At 53.7% G+C, this 23,379-nt stretch overlaps 1 protein-coding gene across 1 annotated transcript in view; it reads right to left on the bottom strand.

The window, feature by feature from the left end:
- Nucleotides 1-5,067: 5,067 nt before the first annotated feature.
- RAMP1 (receptor activity modifying protein 1) overlaps nucleotides 5,068-23,379 on the bottom strand; it is a 51,088-nt gene continuing 32,776 nt past the window's right edge. The window contains exon 3 of the mRNA XM_081241847.1: nucleotides 5,068-5,670. Coding sequence (XP_081097973.1) covers nucleotides 5,415-5,670 — 256 coding nt within the window. The 3' untranslated portion in view covers nucleotides 5,068-5,414. The remainder of the gene's footprint in view (nucleotides 5,671-23,379) is intronic.

The following is a 23,379-nucleotide window of genomic DNA, read 5'->3' as shown; positions in this document are numbered from 1 at the left end:
CAGGAGTTCCTGGGACACCTGGTCTCGTTCTATCACCTGATTGGTTGGGCTTTGGAAACAGCCTCTGCAGCAGGTTATTAGATGTTGTCCCCTCTCATGGCCCGGACAAAGGGGAGGACCGAGGTGGCACCAGGTCTTGAGTGTACTGGATTGAACAGTGTCCCCCACCAAATTCATGCTCACGTGGAAACCTCAGCATGTGACCTTCATTGGAAATAGGGTCTTTGCAGATGTAATTAGTTAAGTTAAAATGAGGTCATGCTGGATTAGGGTGGGCCCAACCCAATGTGACTGGTGACCTTATAAGAAGGGAAGACACAAAGACACACAGACAGAAGGTGGCAAGAACTGGTGGGACGCAGCTCGGAGCTGGGGAACACCGAGGAATGCTGACATAAGCAGAGGCTGGAAGAGGTGGGAAGGACCCTCCCCTGGAGCCCTGAGAGAGAGCGTGGCCCTGACAGGACCTCGATCTCGGGACATCTAGCCTCCAGAAAACTGTGAGGGAAAACACATTCTGTCATTTTTAAGCCACCTAGCTTCTGATAATTTGTTAAAGGTAGGCCTAGGAAACTACAATTGTCCCTTGGTATCCTCAGGGGATGGGGTTCAGGACCCCCATACATACCAAAATCTGCAGAGGCTCAAGTCCCTTGCAACTGGCCCTCTATCTGGGGATGCAGAAGGGCTGAGTGTAATAAGAAAGTCATTTGTGTGACTAATAATAACAAACAAACTAATAAAACAAAAATTCTGGTTTGGTTTATTAATTCTCATTAAGCACCTTATTCACTAGTGTTGGGTTCTTTGCCCTCAGCCCTGTGATGTGCAGACGCTTGACCACAAACTCGAACTGGACAGAAAGCCCCTGGCGAGCAGAACCTGGCCTCCATGCCAGCCAAGACTGGTGACCTGACGAGGAAGAGGGAAACCTGAATGCTCTCTGGGTCCTCCTAAAGCTTTACAGCAGAACTATTTCACTTGAAGGAAAATTCCAGATCAGGTGCACATATACTCAAATGTACTTACAAACACACATTCCAAAGTCCAACCTAAATGTTTAAAAATTATCCACAATAGCCAAGCTGTGCAAACAACCTATATGTCCATCAAGAGATGAAGGGATAAACAAAGTGTGGTCTATCCATACAGTGGAATATTACTTGGCCTTAAAAAGGAGGGAAATCTTGTCATATGTGACAACATGGATGAATCTTGAAGACATTATGCTAAATGGGATAAGCCAGTCAAAGAAAGACAAATACTGCAGAACTCTATTTACAAGAGGTACCTAAAACAGTCAAATTCATAGAATCAAAGAGTGGAATGGTGGTTGCCAAGGGCTGTGGGGAGACGGAAATGGGGAGCTGCTAATCAAGGGGCACAGAATTTCAGTGAAGCAACATCAATCAGTTCTGGAGACCTGGTGCACGGCATCGCGCCGACAGTGAACAAGACGCCACTGAACGCCTGAAACCCTGCTGAGAGGGTAGAGACCGCACGCCATGTGTGCATACAACAACGCAACATCTAGCGAAAGTTTATCTAGCAAAAAAGATTCTGTGTCACACAGGTGGCCAACAGGCACATGAAAAGAGGCTCAATGTCGCTAATCATTAGAGAAATGCAAATCAAAACTACCTTGAGGTATCAACTCACACCCATCAGAATGGCCATCATCAAAAAATCTACAGACAACAAATGCTAGAGAGGGTGTGGAGAAAAGGGAACCCTCCTGCACTGTTGGTGGGAATGTAAATTGATACAGCCACTATGGAGAACAGTATGGAGGTTCCTTAAAAAACTAAAAATAGAATTACCATATGATCCAGCAATCCCACTACTGGGCATATACCCTGAGAAAACCATAATTCAAAAAGAGTCATGTACCAAAATGTTCATTGCAGCACTATTTACAATAGCCAGGACATGGAAGCAACCTCAATGTCCACTGACAGACGAATGGATAAAGAAGATGTGGTACACATATACAATGGAATATTACTCAGCCACAAGAAAGAATGAAATAATGCCATTTGCAGCAACATGGAGGGACCTAGATATTAGCATACTAAGTGAAATAAGTCATATAGACAAAGACAAATATCATATGATAGCACTTATATGTGGAATCTAAAAAAAATTATACAAATGAACTTATTTACAAGTCGGAAACAGACTCACAGACATGGAAAGCAAACTTATGGTTACCAAAGGGGAAGGGGGGATATAAATTAGAAGTCTGGGATTAGCAGATACAAACTACTATATATAAAATAGGTAAACAACAAGGTCCTACCGTATAGCACCGAGAACTACATTCAATATCTTGTAATAACCTATAATGGAAAACAATGTGAAAAAGTATATGCATATTTATAACTGAATCACTTTGCTATACACCAGAAACACAACACTGTAAATCAACTATACTTCAATTAAAAAAAAAATTGTCTCTAAAGACAAGACCCAATTTTTTTGTACTTTAAAACATATTTAGAGCCTGCGCGTCCGGAGCCTGTGCTCCGCAACGGGAGAGGCCACAACAGTGAGAGGCCCGCGTATCGCAAAAAAAAAAAACAAAAAAAATTTAATAAACCTGAAAAATACTTTAAAATGATCAATCACTGTTCTCTTCCATTAGCTTGGGTAATTTTAAAATAATGATATTGTTTAGTGTTAGTGACACCGGCTGGAAAACGTTTTAATACTAACAGCTACCATTGAGCATGCAGCACGTGCCTGCGCTCTGCGCTTTGCAGGGGTGGTTCCTGAGGAAGAGTCTGGCAGGCCCTCCATCACCGGGAGTGGGGCTGCCCCACGGCCCCCTGCCAGCCCTGCTACCCATCGGGCCTTTATCTGCAGGCCACACTCCACGAGGCCCTTCGCGAGAGCGGGGGGCGGGCAGGTCAAGGCAGGCCTGCTCGCCGGGGCTCCGGGCCGCGGACTTTGGCGCAGGGACCCCCATGGCTTCGCCGACCCTCCTGAGATCACATGGCATCTAGAACCTCCCCCAGCTCATAGGTGCTGTGCCAACAACCGCCTCACCAGAATCCCATGCGGGCGGAAACCTGGGGCTAAGACATTTTACTTAATTAACGCATCCCCCTTCGAGGGAGACCCCATTACCCTCCCCACTTTATGGACGAGGAGGTGCGGGCACAGAGCCATGGTGGGGGGCACAGTAGGAAGGCTGTCGCGTGGCTGAGCTTGGCCTTTTCTGTCGGGTTTAACACGATTAGTCTTCATAGGCTATGATGGCAGGAAATACACTTCCAAAGGTTTGAAAACAGGTACCCAATCGTTTATCCGGAACACGCGACATTCTGACTTCATGAAATTAGGTGACAGCTTTCAGAGCAGACCTTTCAGACCAGAGCGCTCGGAAAACACATTCTTCCGATAAAACCGTCCTCTGCCTCGTAGGGACCGGCTCCCCTCAGTCCGTTTTCTTTCAAGTGAAAACAGTCATCTGGGGCTACATGTTGAAATGTGAGAAACAAGTGGCCTGCTGGCCCGCAGAAGGTTACTTTCCTTGGTCAAAACTGGAAAATCTCATTAACCTGCTGTCGGTGGTGCAGAAGTGAGCGGCCACTTAGGAAGACCTGAGGCAGGAGACGCCTTTCCACCGAGGGCGACCCCGTCCCCACCCCACGCACCTCCGGCCAGCAAACCACGTGGGGAGGGACGGCCTGGTCCCTTAAGACGCCACAGTCGGTAAACTGACTCTGGAAGGACCCCTTGCTCAGCGCTGGGCCTTGGGCCGTGCGGCCTGGGGGCGAGGGCCTGCGGGGGTCGGGGGTCGGGGGTCAGGGGTGGGGCGCGCCCTGCGGTGCCGAAGGAGAGGAGTCCCCGCGAATCACCGCGAGCGGCCGGACCGGCAGGAGGGAAGCAGGGGCCGCGGTTCCGAAGCGCCGCCTCCGGCAAACGCACGTGTCACAGGTCACGGGGTGATTCCCCGGAGGCCGGCGGGGCTGTCCTTCCGCGTGCGCACCGCCGCCCTGCTCTCCCGGGACGAGGCTCATCGGGACCCGCCCCGCCCCCGGTCCCGCCCCGACCGCGGCGCCTGCTGCCGGCCCCGCCTGCTCCCGGCCGCCCCTCTGCCGGCCCCTTTCCAGGAGGAGGATCTACGCCCCCTGAGGCGTCCGCGTCCGCGTCCTTGGGGGGCAGCTGCTCTGGCGCCGAGTCCGCGCCGTGGGGAGGCCGAGGAGCCGGGCCAGCCCGCCCCGGGGTCCGGAGTATGGACGCGGGACGCCCCGAGCTATGGCCCGTCGTCCCTGAACGGGGCTGCCCAGGGAGATGGTCGGGGCTCTCGGGCCGGCGAGGTCCAGCCCCGGGCCCGTAGCCACTGGGGCGCCCTTGCGGTGGTCCGGCCCGTTCAGCCCCAGCGCGGATTCAGCTAATGTTGAAAAGCTCGGGGGCCGTGGCCTTGGCCCCGTGTCTGGGTGGCTGTCCAGCTGGGAGGAGGGGAGACCGATGCGGAGGGCAGTGGGCCTGAGGAGGGACAGGTCCTGGGCCGGAGGCGCCGCAGCCAGTTGGGGGCTGTAGGGACCTCAGAGGGGGGGGTCTGAGCTCAGGAGACATCTGGGAGGGATGGTGCAGGGAGCTCCCTTTGGAGATCCAGAACCTTCTGGAAGCTGGAGCTTGGGAAGCATGGTGAATGGGGCGCAGCAGCAGCCTGGATGGGTGCAGAGGAAATAGCCGCTGAAACCCTGGGGGACAGAATGGAGGTGGGTGCCTGGACCGGGGGCTGGCGAGGCATCTTGGGGGAGGGGCCTCAGTAAAAACTGCACAGACCTGGCCTCCTCCTATCTGCCAGTCGCAGCCCATTGAGCCACCAGTTCTAGACAGAGTGGCAGGGAAGGGGCCGGGGCCTCAGAATCCCGGGGAGCAGCTTCAGCGCACGCACAGCGCTCAGCCCCCAAGGGGCCTCACCATCATCGTCCCCCATAAAGGTACCTGCGAGGGCGCCTCCTGTCAGAGAAAGACAAAATCCAAAGGGGCTAGAGTGTCTCCCATCCGTCTACTCCCGAGGGTCCACATCCAGAAAGAATGACGCTTCCCAAGTTCAAGGACATCCTTTAATCACAAACTACTCATCCATGATCGAGCCAGGGGGTGGTTCATAAACACCTGGGGAGACAGCTCAGAACCCTCCCCAGAAACGCTGACGGCTACGCCCTGCTCCCTCCCAGCACCTGGGCTGCCCTTGCTAGGGTGGCTTCTAGGTCAATGCCTGTGCCGCGACCACACCAGGATCCTGCTGTGAGCTCTTCTTGGGTAGAAGAAGAGGGGACCGGGGGTCTGCTCTGCTGCTGGAGTCCCAGAAGCCTTGGCCAGGCTCGGCCCCCACGCCCACCCTCTGGCCTACCCGGCAGCCTCCCCCTCCCCCGCTGGGCGCGGGAGCCCGCAGCCTACACGATGCCCTCTAGGTGCCTGCTCCTCCAGACCACCAGTGCCGTCACGAGCAGGGTCACCAGGATGGGCACCGCGATGAAGGGGCAGAGGACGCTGCTGGGCGGGTCCTGCAAGGCCCTGCCTGAGGCCGGGCAGTTTCTGAAGTAGCGCCGGTGGATGGTGAGGAAGAACGCGTCCACCGCCGCGTTTGGCCAGAAGAGGTCCAGCTTTTGCGCCACTTGCCTGGTGCAGTCCGAGAGTTCTTCATAGCTCCTGCAGATGGAGAAGCAGGTCGTCAGTCCCTGGTGGGCAGGGGATCAAGGTGGGACTCCAGCCAGAGGCTCCCCACCCCACTCCCCACTGGGGCGAGCTCCCCCAAAGTCCAGGCCCTGAGGCGGTGGCCCTGGCTTGAGAGACACAGGTCCTGCGCGGGCTCCCTAGATGTCCTGCACGTGCTCACACCCCAGAAGGCAAGCTGGGGCTAAGGGATTCCAGGAGCTGGGATGCCACACCAAGGGCAAACGAGAAGGCGGACCAGCCAGGCGTCTTCAGAAGGCAGCCTGGGACAGCGAGCCCTCAGGGGTGGGCAGATCTGCAGCCTCTTGAGCCCCTTGCTGTCTGCATCCCCCCGAGCAGACGCCCCCCAGCCTGAAAGCCCCCCAGGTGTCCACAGGACTCACTGTGAGGCCTCCCATGCCTCCCTTGACCTCCCACCCCTCATCTTCCCACGCTTGCTGAGGAGTTTCCCACAGCACTGTCACCCTTCACTGTGGCGGGTGACAGATTTATTTTGCTTATTGAGTGTAAACGCCACGAGGTCAGGGATTTGGTCTGTTTTGTTCACCTCCGTAATCCCAGTACCCAGAAGAGAACCTGGCACATGGCAAGAACCAGGAAATTTTTTATTAAAAAATTGTGGTAAAATATGAAGAACATAAAATTTACCATTTCAACCATTTTTACCTGTACAGTGCAGTGGCATTAAGTACATTTCCATTGTCGTGCAACCGTCACCACCATCCATCTCCAGAACTATTTCATTCCCAAACAGAAACTCTGTCCCCATTGAACTCTCACCCCCTTTTCTCCCTCCAGTCCCTGGCAACTCCCATCTGCCTTCTGTCTCTATGAAATCTGACTACTCCACGCACCTCATATAAGTTGGCTCTACAATATTTGTCCTTTTGTGATTGGCTTATTTCACTGAACATAATGTCCTCCAGGTTCATCCACGTTGTAGCCTGGGGCAGAACTTCCTTCCTTTTTAAGGCTGAATAATATTCCATTGCTCGTACATACTTCATTTTGTTTATCCATTCATAGACAGACGTTCAGGTTGCTTCCATGTTTTAGCTATTGTGACAAATGCTGCTGCTATGAACATGAGTGTGCAATTATCTACTCGAGTCTTGGCTTTCAATTCTTTTGGCTATATATCCAGAAGTGGAATTGCTGGATCATATCATAAGTCTGTGTTTAATTTTTTGAGTAAACTGTTTTTTAATTTAATTTTATTTATTTTTAAAAAACTTATTTATTTATTTTTGGCCGCATTAGGTCTTCGTTGCTGCCTGCGGGCTTTCTCTAGTTGCGGCGAGTGGGGGCTACTCTTTGTTGCAGTGTGTGGGCATCTCACTGTGGTGGCTTCTCTTGTTGCAGAGCACAGGCTCTAGGCGCACGGGCTTCAGTAGTTGTGGCATGTGGGCTCAGCAGTTGTGGCTTGCGGGCTCTAGGTGCACAGGCTCAGTAGTTGTGGCATACGGGCTTAGTAGTTGTGGCACGTGGTCTCAGTATTTGTGGCACACAGGCTTAGTGCTCCACAGCAATGTGAGATCTTTCCAGACCAGGGCTCGAACCCGTGTCCCCGGCATTGACAGGTGGATTCTTAACCACTGCGCCACCAAGGAAGCCCCTGTTTTTTAAAAAATGAAGATTCAGTGTTGGGGGAAATTAAAATGTATTCAGTAGTTTCCAGAAAGTGTCACTTCTGCTCAGGATGGAGAAAGCAACACAGAGTGTTGATCCCATATGAACAACAAAAAAAGCTGAAGAAACTACAAAATCATACATTTTCTGGAGTCCATCAGAGAGCTGAGACTGCAAGGCAGCAAAGTAACCTGAGTTTCAAGGAGGAGAAAGATGCAGCTGCTGTACCAGCTACATAATAGCTGAACTGCCCAGGGTTTAGCATGGGCTGGAGGGTCGTTCTGGAATTTCTGGGGCCCCAGATGCGGTGAGCGGGGTTCCATGACTCTCTGCTCTCTCCCATGAGGCTCCAGGGGGTGCTCGTGAGAAAGGTTAGGAGCAGGCAGGGGATCGGCTGCTGTTTGGGGCCAGGCACAAACACCACACGTTTCCCAACTCTTCTCACAGAAGCAGCAACAGGCTTGGGCCCCTGGAGGATGAGCAGCTGATCTTGATGATCAGTGGCTTCAGCTGAACAGGCCTGAAGCCCTTCCTATTTTCCCAGACCCTTCTCTCCAGGAAGCAAAGCCTTGACTTGAGGGAGGGACGGCACAGCCTGTTAGCTCCAGGGCACAAGAAGGCACACTGTGCCTGGGAGAAGGATGGGTGAAAGACTCTTTTCCCTTGGGAGAGCAGCAGGTAGCCATCCTGGACCTATGAGCCTGCAAGATACCGAACTGAGGTCTCCTACCACTGGGGGAGTGGCAGGAATCTCCCACCAGGACCCCACAGATACAGGGCAGAGTCTGGCTGCCACAGGGAGGAGAAGCAGGAATCCTGAGGTCGAGGGCACGGTGGCTTTCTAAGCTGAAGCTGGACCAGGAGAGAGGGAACCCCTCCCTCTCTCCCAGTACAAACCTGGTATAGACAAGCAACAGCAATCTGCCACAGGGAGGTGGAGAGAGACCCACTCTGTGGCACAGGCATGCAGGGTGGGACACACCACCAGAAGGAAAATTCTCTAGCCCCACCCTGAGCACAAGGCAGTGGTAACCCATTGCCAGAGGTATTTGAGGCCTGTGGTGCTCTGAAGGAAACCACAGCAACAACAAATCCCAAACCCAGCTCAACTCCTCACAAGATTGACTTAAATCCCACACTAACAGCCTGACACAAGAGGCTTACTCATTTCCAGATGTAAATACTATTTATCTCAATTTCTTCTATTCTACACATGCAAGTTCAACATTCAATAAAACATTAGGGGCTTCCCTGGTGGCGCAGTGGTTAAGAATCCGCCTGCCGGTGCAGGGGACATGGGTTCAAGCCCTAGTCTGGGAAGATCTCACATGCCATGGAGCAACTGGGCCCATGCACTACAGCTACTGAGCCTGCACTCTGGAGCCTGCAAGCCACAACTACTGAGCCCGTGTGCCACAACTACTGAAGCCTGCACACCTAGAGCCCATGCTCCGCAACAAGAGAAGCCACCGCAGTGAGAAGGCTGCGCACTGCAATGAAGAGTAGTACCCCCACTCGCCGCAACTAGAGAAAGCCTGCATGCAGCAGTGAAGACCCAACGCAGCCAAAAATAAATAAATTAAATAAACTAAATAAATTAAAAATTAAAACATGGAGACCCATTGTCAAAAGATAAAGCAATCAACAGAAGCAGATTCAGAGATGACCCAGATATGGTAACTATCGTACAGGGACTTAAAAAATATTAATATGATAAAGGGACTGGTTGAGAAGGTAGAAAATATGCATGAACAGACAGAGAATTTCAGCATGGAAACTGTAAGAAAGTCAAAGAGAAATGCTGGGGGGTGGGGGGAACCCCACAGTATCAGAGAGTCCATCTTTGATGAGCTCGTCATCAGACTTGACATCTGAGGAGAGAATTAGCGAATGTGAAGGTGGTCAGTAGAATTACCCAAACTGAAACAAAAAGAAAAACATAGAGCATCCAAGAGCTGTGGTAAATTAACAGCACTGTCAGTGATGTCAACTCCAGCATGTAATTTGAGTTCCAAAAGGAGAAGGAATATTTAAGAGATAATAGCTGAGACTTTTCCAAAAATAGTGAGATGAAAAATCACAAATCCAAGAAGGCCAGAGAACCCCCCACCCCCCAAAAAAAAACAGGATAAAAAAAACAAAGCAACAGCAACAACAAACAAACAGCCACCTAGACATTAAAGTCAAACTGCTGAAAAACAAAGATGATGAAAAAAATCCAAGAAAAAAGTCTTGGAGTCATTCAGGAAGAAAGACACCTACAGGGAATGGGTGATGTGAACTACAGCAGACTTCTTACTGAGACTATGCAAGCTGGAAGACAATGTGTGGCATTTTTCAAGTACTAGGGGGTGGGGCCCCAAACCCCTGTCTGCCCAGAATCCTCTACTCAGCAAAAACATCTTTCGAATATGAGCTTGCAATAAAGACCTTTTCAGAAAAAAATCCTTATAGAATTCATTGCCACCAGACCTGTGCTTCATGAAATGTTAAAGAAAGTTCTTAAGTCAAAGGAATATAACAGAAGGAATTTTGGACCCATACAAAGAAATGAAGAGCTCCCTAAACAGTAGACATGAAGATATATAAAATATACTTTTCCTTATTTTATCCAGGAAGTGAGTACGTGGAACAGAAGCCGTAAGTTAACGTTGAGGAACTGCTCAGAGAGGTACTGAAAGGCTGTTGAAAGGAAAAGTGTGGGGCCCCTCCAGCACCTACCATACGGTATCTCAATCGCTAGCTCGCTGTTTTTTCTGCCCTGGCTGCCCTCTGGATTATGACCCCAAGTGCACAGGGCACACAGGGCCTCCCTCAGTCCATGTGAGCAGCTAAGTGGATGGGGCACAACGGGGGAGGGAGTGGGCAGAGGCAGTGGAGGGTGTGCAGGACCCGTGCCCACAGGGGTGCGTGGTTTTCCTAAGTGAACGAGGACTCAGGTTCCATGTAGAAAACAGAAGTGGAAAAAGCCACGGAAAGTCAGGACAGACTGGGTCTCATTGTGAAAAAAATGAATTAGCACACGTCAAGGGCCTGTCACAAGGTAAGTGCAAGTGTGTCAGGGATTATTAAAAACCAAAGTCCAGACTTTTGAGCCGGTCGTCCATCAACCACAGGGCTGCATGTTACTAACACTAGCTTGAATGGTCGTCTTTTTCCCCACCTCAGACCCACTGAATCAACGTGTGGTTTTAGGTGTTCTGCAGACGCAGTGACACAGTCAGTCCTAAATGTTGTTCCCTATGCTCTGAGGAGTGAAGCTGGGATGTCCCTAGAAGGAGGTGTTGCCACCTCCGGGCTGGCCAGCCAGGATGGGAAGGACCCCTGACCCAGGGACCTGTGACACCAGGGACCCCACGCTGAGGCCACGATGAGGCTGAGCCGGTGGTGGGCTATTCTGGGACGAGGCACTCTCTCCTTGAAATATCCTTCCAGTCTGCAAAGCCCTCCCTGTCTAAAAATATCCCTAATATGCAGTCGGCTGCCCACTTCATCCTGTTTATTTATACCGAAGTAACAGCTGAAACTTTCAATAAATATTGTGAGCCCTGTCAGCAAGGATGTGATAAAAGAATTTCCTCCAGAGTACAGACATTCTTCTGTTCAAAAGAACATTGTACTGACTGAAGGGGCCAAAATAATCATGAAAAACTATGCTTGCTTTCACCCTCTATTTTCAGTTCTCATGTAATGGAATGATTATCCTTTTTTTTGGCCAGGACTTTCTATTCTGGGCCCCTAAGTGAACTTTGCTTGGAATGTTCCTGAACACTGTGGTGGGAGTAGTTCCCAATATGTCTGGGTCCCAAGTCAAGGCTTCTGGTACCGTGCTTCATGGTTGTTTTACTTGTTTGACAAGAAGGTGCCCACTGATGCCCACAGGGGAGTCGTCTGCTCTGGGGACACCAACTAGCCCTGTCTGGCCCTGACATAGAGTATGTGACTCTGGGCCCTGGTGCCCCGCAGAACTGGGTTCAAATCCAGCTCCACCTCTTATGCTGAGTGATCCCAAGGGCCGCATCTCACCCATCCAAACCTTGGTCTCTTTATATTCAATGAAGAGACAGGTACCCACCTGACAGGGTTACTGGGCAGATCAAGTTAAACAAGGTCAAGGGCCTGATGTATAACAGGTGCCCAGTAAGTGGACAGCTTCCTGACAGTTGGTGTGTGGCCCCTTAAGGGTCCATTTCTTATTCCATAAACTCGAGTGAATGTTGACCAGGCAATGTGTGTCTAAGACCTCAGAATATCTGAGGAGCAACCACTATTCTGGTTCACTTTCTCTGGACCAGTATTTGCTTCCATCAACCCAGGACAATTCACAACCTGGTGGCTTCCAGCAGCTTTAAATACCTGCTGGGAGGAGGGGAGGTGGCACCCTCGGCACCCTGGCAGCCGGGGCAGGTGAAGGTGAACAGGGCCCATTTGAAGCCGGCCTGGGGAGCCTGACTAATAAGCAGCTGAGAAAAATGTCTAACCTCACTTTTAAGGAAAAAAGAAGCAAACATCCAAATAGAATCCATTTTCAAATGGAGAATACTCAGGACTTCCCTGGTGGTCTATTGGGTAAGACTCTGCACTCCCAAGGCAGGGGGCCCGGTTTCCATCCCTGGTCTGGGAAATGGACCCCACATGCATGCCACAACTAAGAGTGCGCATGTCGCAACTAAAACCTGGCATAGCCAAAATAAATAAATAAATATAATAATAATAATAAAAGAACAAGGTAATTTAAAAAAATGAGAATACTCAGTGCTGGTGAAGGTATGGTGAAATGAGGCAGGTGCTTGCATCACTGCTAGTAGAAGATAAACTGGTAAAATTTTTCTGAAAAGCAGTTTGGCAGTTATGTATCGACAACTTCAAAATCACAGACAGCCTTTGAGCCAGTAACTCCATTTCTGGGAATATCCTAAGTTAATAACATGAAATGTAGACAAAAATAATGTAAGAAAATGAACATTACAGATTTATAATTATGAAAAAGAGCAAACAATAGGAAAAAATTGCTTATAAGAGCCTCGGCTATGTAGCTATTAAAATGGTATTTAGGAGGAGGAAAATATTTACGTTACAACGATGAACAAAAGAAAAAGCAGTTGAGACCAAATTATACAAACAATGTGGTTTCAGCATGAAATGGTCCATGTAGGAGGGGAAGACCTCAGAACGTTAGGAGGAGTTGTCACCACTAGAGGGTAGTGACATGAAGGCCTTTTATTCTCCCATCTCCGCTTTCGGGGGCATTTTCCAAGTTTTCCGCAGCGAGCATACATTATTTTTATAATTATATTTTTAGACAGCTCACTGAGGAAAAGCCCTGCAGAAAACTGGACATCGAGGTCCCTGAATCCGCAGCCGTGGGGCGCACATTTCCTCATTTCTGGGGCAGCGGGGGGCCTTCGGCGCAGGGGACACGTGTGCTGCTCTAACTCCCAAGCAGCTGGGAGGACTGGGTGGGAGACGGGCTGACAGGGGCTTGCTGGAGGCCGCAGCCCCGGCTGCCCGGAGGGTTGCACCTTGCTGGAGGCGTGGCTCCTCCACGTCTGGCGCCGCCCAGGGCTCAGAGGGCTGCGGTGGCCCCTGCCCGCCTCCCCGGCCTGGGGAGCCCAGTCCTGCAGACCCCGGCCCTGCTGAGCCGGCAGCCAGCGCGCCGCCTTTCTTCCCTCCACCCACCTACCTCTGCTCGAGTTGCGTGGGGTAAGCCCCGTCCCAGGCAGGGCAGCGTCCCCACTGTGGGGACACCCTCTCTCCCACCCTCTGCTTCCAGCACAAGGAGTTCTCGCCCGGCCACTCCAGTGGAAGGCGCTCTGGGACCCCCCTCCTAGGGGGCACCTGGCTGGCAGCCCTGCTCCGGGCGGCAGTGCTGGGGGCTGGGCCCCTCCAAGCGACATAATGCGGCAGTTGGGTGGCTCAGCCGCCAGCGGGCCCTCGCACACCTTCAAGGCTGCAGAACTCCGGATGTCCGGTCACTCCCCGAATGTCCCCACGGCCTGGGCGGGCCGGCGGCTTCCCTCCATCACTCGCCTCCTCCCGGGTCTGGGTTGCCTCCGGGGTGGGACGGACCTCCCTGCCGTCCCCGCACGGATGCTGCAGGGATTAGACGCCCAGTCCCGAGGGGCGTCCGGACCTGGGGGCAGGGAGGGCCCTGAGGGTAGGTGGGGGGCCGCAGGGGTGGGCTCCGAGGGCAGGACCCCCTTTCGCACCCATCCCCGCCGGCTCCCCGCCCCAGGCGCCCAAGGACACTTGGCTCCCTGGAGCGGCCCGGCCTCCCGGCCTCCTTGCAGGAAGGGCGAGGCTACCAGATGGCGCCCCCTTCCCGGGGACCTCCGCTCCCTGGTTCCCTCCTCCCCTGATCCCTTTCCTAGGGACCCTCCCTCCTCCGCCTCACCTCGCCCCTCGCCGTCAGCACCCCGCTCGCCGCTCCCTCCCTCCCCCCTGGCTCTCGAGCCTTCTCCCCCATCTGCAGCCCGGCGCATCTGCCCCCTCCTTCCCGCCAGGTGAGGGGCGTTGGCGCTCTGCAGCCCTCGCTCCTTCCCTCCTCCGCCCAGACTGCAACATCCGACACCCGTGACATCCCCACCCCCATCTGAAGCCTTGGTCCAGTGCACAATGGGCGTCCACACCTGACTCTCGGGATGCCCCCCACCCCAGCCCCATCTCTCATGCCTGGGAAGTCTTGCCCCCTCTGAGTTGCCATGGATCCCCCCATTTCCGGGGGTCCCCTCCCCTCCTCCAGCCCTGTCACTGTGACCAGGAGTAGGCAGAGTGACTAGCCTTGGTGGGTTATTACAACCACATTTCTAATACCAGCTTCCACTTCTCTGCACTGAGCATGGGCCGGGGCCTGGGCATCTCTGCACCCCTTCTCCTCCCCCAAGCCAGCTTAGTCAGGGCAGCCATCAACCCCTCCCCTGCTTTCCTCCTCTCTGAAGCCCTGGGCTCCATTCACCATTGGCTCTTGGGGCCACAGCCCTGGCCTCTGCCTTCCGCCTCCCCCAGCCCACTGTCCACACAGACTCACCCTTGCTTCAGGCTTTCAATGCTTCCTGCTGCACCTGTGCTGGATTCAAAAGCCCTCAGGTGGCCCTCACCTCTCCACTCTCAACTGTACCCTCTCCCTTTCACTGGTCACCCTGACTAATACTTCTGCCTCAGGACCTTTGCACAAGCTTCACTTTCTACTTGTAAGTCTCTTAACCCCATCTTTAAAGGTCGACCTCTGTCGACCTCAAATGTCACCTCCTGAAACAGGTGTTTTTTTATGCTTCAACCTCATTTGGATCCCCGGCAAAGTGGGGTTTTCCATCATAGTGGTGTCTTACTTTGTACCTGTACCTTAACTCTTGATTATTCACTCACTGTTGGTCTCAACAACTTGACTGCAAACACCATGAGGGCAGAGAGAGTGGAGGAAAAAAAGCCCCACTCATCCTGTTCACAGCAGTCATCTCAAAGGCAAGAGAAACAAAAGGCAGAAGGGAGAGAATGAGACAGATCTGCCTGGAGGTGTGAGTAGGACAGCAGGAGTGGTGGTCTTAGCAAACACAGCACATTCCAGCGCAGAAGACAGTGAATGGGAAGAGGGGGTGTTTCACACTGAGGAGGGTGTTGTCGTAGCTTCATAGGACGCAGACAGCCTACCGCTGTGAGTAATCGCGCTGTGAGTAATGGCGACGGACTCAACAACATCTTCAGGTTAGGTGAATAGAAACTAGTATAAAAATGAAAAATAAAGTTAGTAAGCCTGACTCAGTGACTCTATGATGAAGTTCCTATCCTACAGAGAATCAACAATCTTTTCAAAAGTCCCTGGATCCTATTTAGGCTCAAAGAAAAACTTGACAAATTCTCAAAGTGGAGATTTTAAGTCAGTATTCTTTGACTATAATATTAGAAACTGGAAATTAGTAAGAAAAGGATAAATTTTAAAAAATGGAATCCCTAGAAACAGAAGATCACTCATATAATTTTAGGGTGAAACAAAGATTTAAAAATTCAATGATAGGCTGTTAAGAAAAAATGATGACAATACTGCATGTGAAAATCAGTGAAATATAGGCAAAACTGAATTCTGAGAAAAATCTGCAGCTGTAAATTATCTTATTACTAACCAAAATGAAAATAAATGAAGAATCCAAATCAAGACATTTAAAAAAAGAACAACAAAATAAATCTCTCCAAAGGGCAAATAATTTAAATGCATTAATAATTATTAAAAACTAATATTTATTGATATTTTTAAAAACATAAAAATGAAAAAGTAAATTCGACAGTTGATTCTTTAGAAAAATAGCTACAATGAAATCACATTTCTGGATAGTCTAATCCAGAAAAAAAGCAGAGAAAACACCACTGTACAAAACCTCAGATAAAAGATTAGAAAAAGTATGAGATTAACATGCAAAACATGTATGTTAAAAATTGGAGGGCTTCCCTGGTGGCGCAGTGGTTGAGAGTCTGCCTGCCGATGCAGGGGACACAGGTTCATGCCTTGGTCCGGGAAGATCCCACATGCGGCTGGGCCCGTGAGCCATGGCCGCTGAGCCTGTGCGTCCGGAGGCTGTGCTCCGCAACGGGAGAGGCCACAACAGGGAGAGGCACTCGTACCGCAAAAAACAAACAAACAAACAAAAAATTGGAAAATCCTTGATGAATTGGGATGCTTTTTGGGGAAACAATAAATTATCAAGTCTTGATTTAAAAAGTAGAAAATCTGAGAAGAAAAAACAGAAAAAGTTGTTAAAGAATTACTTTCACAAAAGGTGCTAGGCCCAGGTAGTTCTTTCAAATTCTTAAGATCACACCTAGGGGCAGGAAAGGAATAAAGACCCAGACGTAGAGAATGGACTTGAGGACACAGGGAGGGGGAAGGGTAAGCTGGGATGAAGTGAGAGAGAGGCATGGACATATATACACTACCAAACGTAAAATAGATAGCTAGTGGGAAGCAGCTGCATAGCACAGGGAGATCAGGTCAGTGCTTTGTGACCACCTGGAGGGGTGGGATAGAGAGGGTGGGAGGGAGGGAGACGCAAGAGGGAGGAGATATGGGGATATATGTATATGTATAGGTGATTCACTTTGTTATAAAGCAGAAACTAACATTGTAAAGCAACTATACTCCAATAAAGATGCTAAAAAAAATTCTTAAGATCACAGAAAAAGATGTCAAGCTTCCCAGTTCTTTGAAAAAGTTAACAAAATCCTGATCCCAAACCTCTTACGATGGCCTGCCCATGTGCCTCAGAACACTCAGGAACAAGCAACAGATGTTCACTTTCACTTATAAATAGACATAGAAGTCTTATTTAAACGGCTAGCAATTTTAAGCTAGCCATATACAATAGAATAAAGTAGGTTTATTTCAGGAATGCTTTAATGCTATTACGATAAAATCACACTTCGATTTGTCAAAGGAAAATAACATATAATCATTTCAATACACGTTGAGAAGGCATTTGATAAAACTGAATATTCGTTTCTGATTTTTAAAAAACCCAACCTTGTAAAGCATAAAGAAGTTCTTCTTAATGTGATAAAAAAAAAATCTCTCTCAAGCCAATAGCAAACACCACATTTGCTACTGAGGCATTTTCGTCACAGTCAGGAATCCATTTATTTAATTTTTAGGTGGCCAGGTCTGTCTTCTCCCTTGTGGTTTCCACCTTTGGTGTCAGGGCTCCCAGCCAAGGCTTCATAAATAGTCACCGCAGAGCCCTTCCCAAGTGGGGAGGGGCTGCCCGCCCATCGGGCTACTTCCTCTGGTGACAGAAAGCCACAGAGGGGCCTGGCCTATGTCAGGCTTGGAGCGAGCCTGCCCGCCAGCTCATCTCTGCAAAGGGCCTCTGACCACAGACAGGAGGGTCCAGTGGCCTTCAGGGTGGGTAACCAAGCCCACGTGGGGTACTTTTCCCACAACCCACGGTGGGCACATGGGAGCTGCCCGGAGGCAGTGCAGGACAGGGCATCTTTTGCTTTTCTTGACGCTGTGGGGAGCATATAAGGAAGTTCTGTTAATGGTTTGATTCAAAACATTTCACTTCCAACCCTGGTGTCGTCCGGGAACGCGTGCTGGGCCGGCAGGACCCAAGCCGGCGCTGCACCTGGAGCTCACTTGCACCTCTGGGACTTGAAGTGGGGGTCTGTACAATGAAGCCCTTCCTAAACCAGGCAGATCAGAGAGGTCCCATCGAGCTGGGAAAGTGCAACGAGACCAAGTGACAGGAGTCGTCATGCATTTCTGCCAGCCCAGGGCTGACCTACAGGACAACACCTCGCCAGGAACGTTTTGAAATCAGTGTGACCACAGTGTGCAAACTCACACTTGCAGAGGAATGTTTCCAAGGTTCTGACTATGTCGTAGAACAGGGACTCCTGGCATCTGGGCCATCCCGTTTTCCCTGGGAGCACTGGGAATTGCCATCTCCATCCCTGTCCAGGAATGACGGCATTGGTGAGCCCACACTAGGAGGTGTCCACTAAGACTCTTGGATCAGTAAATGAACAAAACACTACAGGCTTCATACAAAGCCTGCTGAATGGCGGAGGTAAATGCCATCTCCCATCTTCGTGACCAGCTCCCTGGCTAACTGTACCACCCCGACTGCGGGCACTTGCTGAGCGAGGTGGGCTGACGCCATCCTCTCAGAAAATGAACGATACGAATAAAGCGGAGAAAAAAGAACCTTGGAGGGGAGTTTCCAAGGCAAGAAGAGGAAGACAAATGGAAAAGGGCTGGTTTTTTCTCCGCTGGGTAGGAGATGACAATCCCCCCGGAAACACCCCCAGCCCACCTGGAGGCACCGTCAGCTGAACAATGGTGGAAGCACGGTGGTCGGGGAAGACGGTGGGACCCCACTGTTGAACAAGCTCTCTTTGGCCCCATCCTCGCCATGTCCCCGCCCACCCAGGGCCTTTGGCTTCACCCCTTCTGTCTTTCGCTCTTTCAGTCTCTCTTCTCCTGGCCTGGAGCCAGCCTGGCTGCCCCACCCCTGAGACGTTCCACCAAGGAAAATGTGTCAGTGGAGTTTGGGAGCTGCTGCACAGAGGGGTCCCCCCTCACGCAGTACAGACAGGCCCTGAGGGGCCTCGGGAACCCAGGGCTCCCAAAGGCACTTCACCCCAGTCCTCATTTCCCCTAGAACCGATTCTTCTCCACCTGCCCCCCCCAGCCCCCCCCCCCCCTGCAGACACAGAGGAGTCCGAGCCTGTCTCCTCTCACACGGTCTTGTTTCTGGCTGCTTCTCAGGGCCCGCTTAGGAATGACCTGCTCCCTGACCCTCAGGCCGGATGGGATTTCACGCCTCCTCTTCCGGAGGGGTGTGGTTCTCCCAGCCCTGCTTCTACAGCAGGGAGGCGGGAGAGTCCACTCGGCTGCTGCCCCAGTCCTCCCACCCCCGCCTGCGGACACCCTGTTTTCCAACCTCCAGCCCAGTACTTTGGGGATCCCCCTCCTGAACGTCACCTCTGCGCCCCGCGGCTCCCCCCACCCCCGCCCGTTCTCGCCCATCCCTCTGCTCGCACTGCAGCTGCCCCCTTGCTGTCCGTCCTCCCCAGACTGAGACCTCAGGGAGGGCAGAGCTCAGCTCCCTGCTGTACTCCGGGCCCCGGGACAGGCGCACCGTAAGGCTCAGTGCACGATGGTCAACGGATGATGTGTCTGCAACTCCAGGAGCCACTCGGAGCCCTTGTTCCCCGAGCCTGGGCTGGGAGGGAGGGGGTGTTGGGGGTCACCGTCCCTTCCAGCCTAGGCTGCCCTGGGGCCCCAATGTGGGCAGAGGAGCCCTGGGGGCATCTGGGGTTCCTGCCTGGATATGGGGTCTGCCGTGGGGAGTCCAAGGCCCCCACTACACACACCTCTCAGAAGCACAGGCTGCAGCCCCTACATTCAGAGCTGTCAGTGTTCCCATGGCAGCCACACAACCGGACCCTCAGATGCCATATGCTGGAGGCGCATCTTGGGGAAGGAGCAGGGGAATGCCCTGAGCAGATTCTTCAGCTCAGCATCCAGACCCGTAGGCGGGGCCACCTGGAAGCAGTGAGGGCAGTCACATGGGGGCTGGGCTGTGGGAGGGGCCGTGTGGGGCCCTGTGTGGAGTGGGAAGGGTGCCCCCTCCTCCAGGCAGGGCGCGTGGCTTGGGCAGAGGAGCACAAGCTGGATTTCAGCCTCTACCTTGGCTAGCTGCCCTGTGAAGCTGCTGTGTGTCCTTGGGCAAGAGACTCAGGGTCTCTGAGCTGTGGTATCTCCATCTGGGCAGACAGCCCAGGGCTGAGATGGAGGCCAGGGAACCAATGCATGTGGGAGTGGTCCCCACTCCCCGACCCCCGTAGGGAGAAGCGCCCAACCAAGGCAACTGCCTTCAACTGAGGACGCCAGTGTTTTCCTATGTTTCTGGAAGATTTCAACAGAGTTTGGTGATAACCCAGAGCTTTGCCACCGCACGGGGCAGCTCGTGACCCAGCCCTGGTGTCCTGAGCTTGGCCCTGCTCAGGCCACGGCGCCTGTTCCCTCTCCAGGGTCTGCAGACAGAGCACCAGCTCCTTGCTGGCCCCCAGGCGTCCTCAGCCGGGCCCAGCCTGCGAGACGCACCCGCGGAGGAGGAGCAGGAAGGCCCAGAGGGGGCGAAGGGGCTGCCGGGCACCGGGCTGGGAGATCAGGTCCTAGGGACCCAAGGCTGCAGAGACCGAGCGAGGCAGGTGCCCAGACGGGGCGGGTGGAGCTCACCCTTCCGCATCTCCAGACGCCCTACTGCAGTTGTGGGGCTGGTCGGACATCCACAGGGGGTTCTGGGCTCCTGCTGGGAACACGTGCACGCTGGGCCCTGGGACAGGACAGGCCCAGTTCTCACCCCCCGGGCGATGGACGCCTGGAAATAAGAGGGAGCTGTGGGCATGCAGAACGGGGACCCGCTCAGGCTGGGGTACGCAGCCCACATACTCCCCACAGCCGGCCGTTACCCCTGATGGCAACATGCCACACCCCCGTGACAGCGGAAGGCCTGGCCCTCTGCCGTCCAGAGGACAGGACACACTACGGCTATTTACGTGGAGACCCCTCACAGCTGCTCCCCCACTTACAGACCGGGAGCTGGGGGGTGGGGCCGAGTGACGGGCCCCAGGTGGCAGAGAGGTGGTGGCCCCGGGGCCTGCCTCGGCTCTGCGTGGCTCCCCCACGTAGGCCGCTGTCCCCTGCTCCCCGCTGAAGCCCCTCCTGGGGAGGGGGCATCCTGGCCTCCTCGGCCTCCTCCGCTGCGCCTGTTCTGTGGGCCCCGCTCCGGGCAGGAAGGAATCTGGGCACCTCTGCTTAGGCCGGCAGGAAGTGAGAGGTCTCTAAATCCATCCCTGGCTCCGCACGCAGCTTGCTCAGGCACCAGGCACAGCCTAGGAGCTGCCAAGCCAGGCTCTCCACGGACGGCGGGGCACGATGCCTCCTCAGAGAACAGGCCGCCACAGGAACCAGGCTCCAGGCTCGTGGAGACGAAGCCGCAGTTTTGAAATTCAGTGGGTGTCCTCCGAGGCCTGGCAGGTGGGGCGAGGCTGAGCCCGCAGTGATCCTGCCCTGGGCTCTGAGAACGCTGGGGGCTATGCCCACTGTGGGCCCGGCCACACGTGACCCCCCTGACCCGCTGCAACCCTGGGATCTCCTGGGACCCCTGGGCGGACACCCGGGTCTAGCAAGGTGAAGTCACCGGCCAGCCGCACCCGGGCCTGCCAGGGCCTCAGGGCTCCCACCCTCACCAGGACAGGGGTGAACACACGTGTCCGGGTGCCTGCATTAGGCAGGACAGCCGGGCGCTATATTTGGATACTAACACCCCGGGGACATTATCCTTGTGAAGCAACGCTGGCGGCTGGAGGGCAGGGCTTTCTGCTCCAGTCCCCCCTCGGCCCTGCCCCCAGGGCCGTGTGGAGCACTGCTCTCTGCCTGCCCTGCCCAAGAGGCCCTTCGTCTCCCTGATGCACTGGATTCTCCTGGGACCCCCGAGAGCTTCCCAAAGCCTTGAAGGACCCACCCACACATCCCACTAGCTCGCTGCCTCTGTCCAGGTGGCCCCCTTCCCTCTGTGCCCCTCCTGCCCCACCTCCCCTTGCTCGGAGCTCAGGGCAATACTGAGTGTCGGGCAAGGGCTGTGGAACATTCTACACCACGGAACAGCGACCAGTGGTGGCCTTTGAGTACTGAGCCTCGGTGCTTCCACCTTTAAAATGGATACAGTGGTCCCGGGCTCACAGCAAGGGGGTGTGAGTCTCCCCTCCTCCCCAAGTAGGAGGCAGTCATGAGGCTAAGAAGCCCCCACTGAGGTGCCCACCATGCCCCGCACACGGGTACCTGGCCACCCCTGACCTCACAGCTGTGGAGGAGCCTCTGTCTCTGAAGGAAAGCCCCCTGAGGGCAGGCACCGTTTGTCTCCCAGTCCGGCCCCGAATGGGCATTGCGGGGGTGGGGGGGGAAGGAAGGGAGCGTGGCCTCTCCTAACTCGATGGAGCCACTGAGACCTGCCAGCAGGTGGGATATTCATGTGGAACTCTGCATGGGCCTGGCATGGGACACGCTGTCAGGAAACATGAAACGGCCCGTCTGTCTGGTCAGGTGTGCAGATGCCAGGCTGGCGGGAGGGGAACACAAAGAAATGCCCCACCCTGGGCTGCTTCCAGGAAAGCACGCATGGTAGCATCAGTGGTCACGCTGGCACAGCACGGCAGCCTGAATCCCCCAGGGCCCCATGAAGATGACCTCCGGGCAGGGTGGCACTATCCCAGGCCAGGTCACTGTGCCACCAGGACAGGAGACAGTGGCTGTGGCTTCTCTGTACCCTGACAGCTTCTTGTCCTATCCTCGCCCTGGGCAGAAGGCCATGCCGGCTGGCAGGGTGACCTCTCACCAGGTTCCTGCAGGGCGGCCTTGACACCCAGTGGGGTGTTGGAGCTGGGGCCATCCCTTCCTACTGCTGGGGTTCACCCCGAGGGAGCGTGAGGGGCTCCCCAGCAGCCAGGGTGCTGGGAGGAGGTGTCCAGGTCCCGAAGCCTAAACCCCCAGGGCTGTGGCTCCAGGAAAGGGAGCCTGCCCCCCGAGTCCCCCGCTGCTGCTCAGTCCTCAGCCAATAGCTGCTGAGCCGACTTAAATATCTGGTTCTGAACCCCTTCACGGCACCAGGGTGCTCTCACCTGACTTTTTAAAGGAGAAGAACCATAACCAAGCAGGGTAGGAGCAGGCCACCCCTGGCCCCCTGGCCTGGGGACACTCTGTCCCACCTCCCCAGGAACACGTGCCCGTGCAGGAGGGCAAGCCACTGTCACCCCGAGCAAGGGCAAAGCTCCCAGTCATCCTCAGGGGCTTCTTCGTGACCCCAAATCACGCTGGGACACAAGCCTGGACCATGAGCAGCCCCAGAGCACCAGGAGGATGAAGACACATGGAAATAAGTGTCACAGGGACCTTGTGGACCGCCCTGGCTTCTGGGAAGAGGTCTCAAAACTCCCCCACCTGCTCTGGGACCAACTGGAGAGGGCGTGTCAGGCACTGGTGCTGCCCATCGACTCATGGCCCCAGTGGTCCTGGCTGCCAGGGTATGAGGACATGTGTCTTGAGAGCTGCCCCCAGGCAGCCCTGACACAGCCATGAAGGCTCCAGGCACACGTCCTGCGTGCCTGCCCTACGCCTCTGCCATCTCTTCCTGGTCCCATAGTTCTAGCAACCCATGAGCAACCACGCCCGAAAAAAGGAGTTCAGGGCTTCCCTGGTGGCGTAGTGGTTGAGAGTCCGCCTGCCGATGCAGGGGACACGGGTTCGTGCCCCGGTCCGGGAAGATCCCACATGCCGCGGAGCGGCTGGGCCCGTGAGCCATGGCCGCTGAGCCTGCGCGTCCGGAGCCTGTGCTCCACAACGGGAGAGGCCACAGCAGTGAGAGGCGCGCGAACCGCAAACAAAAAAAAAAAAAAAAAAGAAAAAAGGACTTCATATTTAAAAGACAAACCAAAATCTCTTCTGCCTTCTCTGATAACATAATGAAAACCCAGAGACAATGGGACAACAGCTACATGAACTTCAGA

Source organism: Mesoplodon bidens (assembly GCF_964165515.1).
Source record: "Mesoplodon bidens genome assembly, chromosome: 8".
In the NCBI taxonomy this organism is placed as follows: Eukaryota; Metazoa; Chordata; class Mammalia; order Artiodactyla; family Ziphiidae; genus Mesoplodon; species Mesoplodon bidens.
The sequence above is the reverse complement of the archived record's forward strand: the minus strand, read 5'-3'. Positions and strand labels throughout refer to the sequence as shown.